Raw genomic sequence first — 7,282 nt, forward strand, 5'->3', positions numbered from 1 at the left:
CACACACACACACCCCACCCCCTCAAGGCACCACGCCTGTCTCCTTGTGCATATGAGCTCAAGTGTGCAATTCCAGGGTATGCATGAAACATCCGGCAGCTGTGGCAGGGGGCAGGTTTGTGTATAGGAGAGTCTCTGTGTGAGTCTGTATTAAATATGGGGCTATGAACAAGGAAGCTTCGATGGAAGAGTGAAATGGCCCATGACTGATGGACTGAAAATGTTGAGTGACTTTTCAGAAAATAAGGAAATAAGGAAGGCTGCCCTTCCTCCTCCAGACCTCCTAAATCCCTCCCATCAGTTCCTCGTGTTCAGTCCCACCTGCTCAGGGAAGCCGGCTCTGCCACCCGAGCTGCAGGTGGGTTTCCTGCCTTGGAAACCACACCACACATGCCCCCTTCAGCACTTACCCTGTATCCTGCTGTGATACCCTGTATCTCGAGGGGTGAGTCTGAGCTCTCCGACTAGGCTGTAAACTCTGAAGGCAGGGACAGCGTCTTGAACTTCTGTAACAGGCATGTTGAACAAACAGGACTCCTGGGATCGAATCAGAATTCACCTTGAACTTGTCCCTTTTTCCTTTAAACCTCTTCAGTGGGGAGCATTAGTTTCCTGCCCCAGGATGAGACTTGAGGCAGTCCCATAGCCTTTCTGCTTCCCCAAAAAGTCCTATAGTCACTTTAGTCACAACTGCTCTTTAAGTTACAAATGCAGTCGAGAGAGAGAGAGAGAGAGAGAGGCAGAGAGGAAAGAAAGGAAGGAAGAAAAGAAAGAAAAGGGAAAAAGGAAGGAAGGGAAGGAGAGAAGGAAGGAAGGAAGGGAAGGAGGGAGGGAAGGAAGGAAGGAAGGAAGGAAGGAAGGGTCCAGCCTTGGCACCCCTTGCAATAATCAACATTTTGAACTGGATTTAAAATGAATTCTTCCTCCCTCCCTGCTCCTCAGTGGGGCTTTGTGCAGGCAGGAAGCTGGGGAGGAGGGCTTGGTCCTTGAATCATTCAGGATCCATCAGGAGACAGAAACCGTACCGGTTACTTGAACAAAGAGAATTTAATAATATGAATTGTTTATATGGTACACCCTTACACCCTTATAACCTACATAAAGGTGTAAAGTTGTATAAATATAACTGAAAGGTGAATAAAAGAGAGAGAGGTATCAAAGTGGCAGCAACTGCAGGAGGCATCTGTCACCCCTAAGGCTGGGAGAACAAAGGGCAGAGGTTGGAATTGCTAAAATGTGCGAATCTGGAGACCTCCAGGAGGGGGCGCTGTTCAGCTGGGCTGGTGTCTGAGCTTGCACGAGGGTCCCTGTGGGTGGGAGACCCAGACCTCCAGGATTGGGCACTGCCCGCTGTTGTCTCGGGCTGGGGAGGGCAGGACAAAGCCGGCTTTGCGCGTGGTGGGAAACCCTTCCAGATTCAGCTGCCACTGCCGGGGAAGAGGAGTGAGGCTGGGGAGCCGCGACAGGGACAGGAAGGAACGAATCCCTCCCTCCCCCTCCAGCCTCACAGCCTTCCTCTAGAGCTTCCCAGCGGTCGCGCCTAACAGGGATCCCCTTGCAAAGGTGAAATGTGGGCGCCAGCCTCCGCCCCACATCACCGAGCAGAACGTAGGAGGTGGGTTTGGGGCTGACAGACAATCGCTTAGGAACCTCTCCTCTCCTTCCCCATTGGATGCGTCTGTCCCCCCTGATCTCCTTAGATTCAGTGTTGGTTCTCCAGGTTTGAAGCTGAGAGGTAGAAGCATCAGGAAGGACCCTAAGACCGCAGAGCCTCCTCTGTCCCTGGGGAGCCTTCCCGCCCACCCAGGCTGCCTTCGGCTCTCTCGGACACCCACACTCCTGTCCCAAACACTCTCCAAGAGCAGGTCTGTCCCAGTGCAGCGACAGCCCTCCTCACTCCACCCTGGAGCAGCTCACCAGCAGCCCCTCCTGGGTCAGACCCTGTCCGACAGGCCACCCCATCTGTAGGGGACACAGCTCAGGGTCCTTGAAACGTGAAGCTCCTTTTGTGGCCCCGGAGGTGAAAAGCAGGCTGGGGTGCAGGTTCTCTCCCTTCTCAGCAGTTCTGCCCAAAGAGGTCATCTTTAAAATCCGCCCCCAGCTTTCACACCCTGTCTGGGAGTTAGAGATCTGCCCTGAGTTCTTGACCGTCCTACCTGGAACCTTTGCAAGTTCTCTGAGGTGATCTGTTTCACAGCTCACTTTGGTACTTGGTGTCGATTGTGTCTTGATGCGTCGGTCAAAACTTCCACGCAGGTGAGCCGCTGCTCCTCTCTGTAACCCCCTGCTCCTCTCAGTAACCCCCACCACTGCTGGCCTGGGGAGAGGCCAGTCACTGACCGCCTTTCAATTCTGTGTGTGGTGCAGGAGGAGGACGTGCTCCGGTACCACGTGGTCCTGCGGGAGACACTCCTCAAGAACGACCTGCACAACGGCATGCACCGGGAGACCATGCTGGGTTTCTCCTACCGCCTGGGCTTCTTTCTCCGCAGTGGGCAGGTGCGATCCTTTTACGTAAGACCCAGAACCAGCGTCTTAGCGCCTTTCATCCTTCCTCACTTCCATATTGGAATAATCTCTCTGGCACTTCCTAAGCCTTATCAGCACATAACAGATGCCTGCGTTTCACCTAGACCAGGCTGGCAAGCTCCCACTCACATGCCCTGTCTCCAGCCTTCAGATATTCTGTGTAGTCTTAGAATTGTGGCATTTGAATCCCGGCCGTCATAGGCACCCTTCAGCACTGGTACAGCAAACCCAACAGGCAGTCCCACGTGGTCCCCAGGATGGAAGGGAACCTGGGACCTCAACCCAACTCCCAGGAAGTGGAGTCAGCTCAGCGCATAAGGAGCCTAATGACATATATAGGGTCGAGTGGCCAAATGAATTACAATGATTATCATTGCATAATCATAGAGATTGTAGTCCTCAGACCAACTGCCCACTATGCTGGTATTCCATTACTGATCTCACACAATACCTCAGTATTTTTAAATGTTTATAATTCATAAAAAAAGAATTAGTGGGACTAAATATTTAATATATTTCAAATATAAAATTCTATTCACATATTTCAGATATCAAGTAAAAAGATCAATCTATAAAAACTCAAGAAGAAACTCATGATATAATCCTAATGTAAATTGTCACAAGAAAAATTGATAAAAACAAATTATTATTTGAGACACTAAGCACTATATTGAAATGAAAGTTTAACCATAGAACTTGTTAAGCAATATAATATTTGATCCTTTTTGGAAAGTGTGATCTTAAAAATAATTTCTCCAATGGTGTCCTCATTGACTCACAAGTAATTTTTAATGTGAAGTTTTTTTTAATCTGCTTAGGAGAAAAAAAGTCTTCCTGGCTCTTAATTACTTAAGAATAATCTAACTCGAAATATTTTTCTCTGACTCCTACAAATAATTCTACCTATTGTGTAATAACTTTGAGGAGACCCTTTTAAATGTATTTTCTTATTCGTTCAGAAATGGCAATTACGTTACCGATAGAGTTCTTATTTTTGTTTTTGTTTTCATCTGTCATCTTTTATTTCATCATGTAGAGATAAATATTCCAATGCAGTTAGTTAAATCAATTTTGATGCTGTAATATTCATTTTCCATTTGTTCAGAAATTCTTTGATCTAAAGCAAGAGTTACTCTACAGTAGAGACTTTGCTTTTATTGATACTAATTTACTTCTCTTACAACAATGGTAGTGTAGGAAATGCTTTCTAAATGAGTAGATGTGTTCAGGTCAAAATTTAGTGCCACCCATAATTCTGGATACTTCATGATGGAAATGATTCAGACTTCCTTAATGCCAAATCAACAGTATTACAACATCAAATGTTCTTCTATTTTGGTATTTAAAAATAGCTCAGTATCTTGGAATTCTAGAAAATTGTGCTATAATCACCATTTAAGACTAAGTAAGGTTTCCTGCTAGTTTTCCAAATGTACACAGACCTCGAAACACCTCTGCGGAGCTCAGCCACCATGTACCTCAACATCCAAATGGAGACTCATTTGACTGCAAGTAAATCTTAAGGGACTTTAACATTCAGTGGAAGTTCAAATTTAAGAACGTAGGTCATTTTAATATTGGTGCAGTGGATAGTGTTGGGATGTTAATATATGAATTATTTTATGAATTTTAAGCCCTCATAGGATACCGACTTGATATCTGCTTAGTGCAAGAAAGAGTTTTCCAACCTCAGCCCTGCTACACCTACACACACACACACACACACACACACACACACATACATACACACACATACACACACACATACACACACACACACATACACACAACACCCCAATTTTTTAAAAGAACCATTTGTTTCCAGGTATTTTCGTTACATTAATTAATAAATTAATGGCTTCATTTATTTTTCATTAGTCAATCATTAAAGTATACTTCCCTTAAAAAAAATTACAACTCAAAATTGAATTTGACTTGGCAGCATTTAGATACTGACTTTGTTCCTGTGTCTTGGATGCTCATGGACACTCTAGACAAAGACGGATCTTATTTTTATTCTTGTGTAACTGTTATTTAGCCTTTTTGAGGGTTGCTTGCAAGTTCATCACGAAGTGGAGACGTACTGAAAGGCCAAGTTGCACCCTCCACGTCTCGGTTATGGATGGCATTAGCACCTCCAGGACCACATGTCTACAGCACAACGCAGCACGTCCAGGGAGTCATCTTGCCACTAGGCATTAACCTCATGATCACGTTCATTTATTTTTCAATCAAACATACACCAGTTAAGTCGGGAGATGGAGAGATACCTTAGAGATTATCTAGAACAACCTCTTCCTTTTACAAATGAAAAAATTGAGGTTCAGAGAGGGAAAGCAACTAGGTCAAGGTCACACAGCTAGATGGTGCCAGATTCAGACTCCCTTTCCTAGGCCAGAGCTCTTTCCAATACAACTCACTACCTTCCAGGTGAATATTAGAATATCTTCTAGGCTGTTGTCCTACTGATAGCCTCAGTCTTCATCTTCCCCATCTCCCTTAAAATCACTATCATAAAAAGTCACATTTAACCCTCTTGTTCACAGCTCTATGTAAATGAGGCTCCAGTAAACTACACCAACATAGCCACTGACAAGGGAGTGATCCATGGCTTGGGGAAAGTTCTGGAAATTCAGAAGAATAGATGTGATAATAATGACACCACTATCATACGAGTAAGTTATATCCAGGGCCAATGATGCAACTAAAGGATGTTGGCTTATTTTTTATAATTCTTTAAGCATAAGACTTTTCTGTTAGGATATCTCAGTTCAGTCCAAAAAGCACTGGGTGAGCATCTCTGATGTGCCAAGGAGCATACCAGGCTGTGGGTCTGCAAAGGAACATAGGACGTGACCCCTGCCCTCAATGGGCTCACGATCTAGTGCAGTAGGTTGTACCTTGAGTGCCTGGGGGTCTGTGTTGAGCAGGATTCTGGAGCCATGGTTTTCCTCAAAGGGAAAATGTACCATGTCCAGCACAGGCGCACAGGGAGGGGACCCATGGCAAGTATGAACCAAACCTATCTACTAGAAGAGAAAATATGGAAATGAATGATTTCAGTGTAATATGGGATGTGATAACAGAGACTTTTCACTTCAGTCCGTGGGGCAGTGTAGGATCTTTCAATAATAGTAATAACTGCTGACATTTATTGGGCAGTTATGATATGCCAGGCACTGCTGTGAACACTTTACATGTGTTATATTAACCCATGTAATCCTCGCGGCATCCTACAAAGTAGGTGCTGTTACTAACCCCATTTTACGGATGGGGAAAATGAGCCACAGAGAGGTTAAGTAATACACCAGGTCCACACACTAGCAGGTGGCAGAGAAGGGACTCTGGCCCAGAGCTGGTACCTATTGTACCGTCCAGTAGATTCCAAGTTCAGAGCTACACACATTGACCTCCTTCTGTTTTAGGAACAGGGTGGCACTTAGGAGTTTCTGTCATTGTTAACTTTTGCTCTTTGTTTCGGAATAGTATTATTATCTCTATCGAGTGTCTCCACTCTCCACCCCTCAGCCGGACACCCAAGCTGGGCACTGGCTGTTAGTTTCTGAATCTGGCCCCATTCACTAAATAGTGGTTTTTCAATAAATAAGAGTTCTGTTAAAGGAATTAGGATTTAAATGAGATAACACCACATTTTAAAGGGTTATTAGAGTCAGAAGAGTATGGTGGATAAAAGCGCTGCTTTAAGATGCTGGTATGCAAGACCCAAAGTAGTTGAAGTATTTGTCTGAAAGAACATTAAAGAGGTTGACCAAATGACCTTCCTCCATTTTTAATTCTATACACTAAAACCTTCAGCTCCAAGCTCTAGAAAATATTTGCAGCCTCATTTTGCACTAAAATTAATAAACTCTAAATGTTCCCTTTGCCTCTGTGTTTTACCAAGGGAAAATGTGGCAAGTGTCCCCAGCAGCCGATCTGCCCATTTGGAACTAAACCACTAGTAAGTATTTTGTCTGCTTTGATAAAATAGTCTCCAGGTCCCAGGGAGTACAAATTAGAATATGAATCTCAAGCATACCTCTTTTTCACTTCCCTCATTCCTTCACTTAATTTGAGTTTTACTTCGTTATATGCATCTTTGTAAAGTCTTAAATCCATTTTTGGGGACCAAGGCAAAATTTAATTAATAAATAAATACAAATGGGTTCGTGTCAATCAACACACAGTGTAGGTAGGGATTTTTCACTTTCTACATCTTTCATTTCCCAGTAGACCGTTGAGGACAGTGGTGAGAAATCTTATCAGAGAAGAAAAAACCACATCCAGCCAGGATGCATTCCACCTGCCTGATTTTCTTTTATAGTTGAAGTTGCAACTAACTCTCTCAAAGAAACAGATGGCAGACATGGCAGAGGGAGACATGTCTTTGAATTAATTACCAATCCCCGTTTCTTGTAGCTATTTATTGCAAAAGCTACTTCGGATAAGAACTATTACAAAGAATAAACACTGGTGCCCCTTCCATAGCATGATAATAATAATTTATGATAACCGCCAATACCAATTTTCTAACATGAGTTTTAATTTAATCTGGTATATTATAGGCCTTTGTAAGCAGCCTTAACCCTTTCTTGGACCAAGGCAGAATATAAATCAACAAATAAATAGAAACCAAGTTTCAGATCAATCAACACTGTTCCCGTATTGTGCTGGAAGGACATTTTTATCTGGTTTACTAGACAATTCTTTCAAACTTGAATTGGTCTTCTAGAGAAATGTTCTTTTTACTTTA

General features: G+C 43.7%; 1 protein-coding gene across 1 annotated transcript in view; it reads left to right on the forward strand.

Moving 5' to 3' along the window:
- STAB2 (stabilin 2) overlaps positions 1-7,282 on the forward strand; it is a 168,907-nt gene that overhangs the window by 103,715 nt on the left and 57,910 nt on the right. Inside the window, exons 32-34 of the mRNA XM_012650245.1 lie at positions 2,368-2,499; positions 5,076-5,204; positions 6,434-6,490. Of these exons, the coding sequence (XP_012505699.1) occupies positions 2,368-2,499; positions 5,076-5,204; positions 6,434-6,490 (318 nt within the window). The remainder of the gene's footprint in view (positions 1-2,367; positions 2,500-5,075; positions 5,205-6,433; positions 6,491-7,282) is intronic.

Source organism: Propithecus coquereli, unplaced genomic scaffold (genome assembly GCF_000956105.1).
Source record: "Propithecus coquereli isolate 6110/MARCELLA unplaced genomic scaffold, Pcoq_1.0 Scaffold316, whole genome shotgun sequence".
Taxonomy (NCBI): domain Eukaryota; kingdom Metazoa; phylum Chordata; class Mammalia; order Primates; family Indriidae; genus Propithecus; species Propithecus coquereli.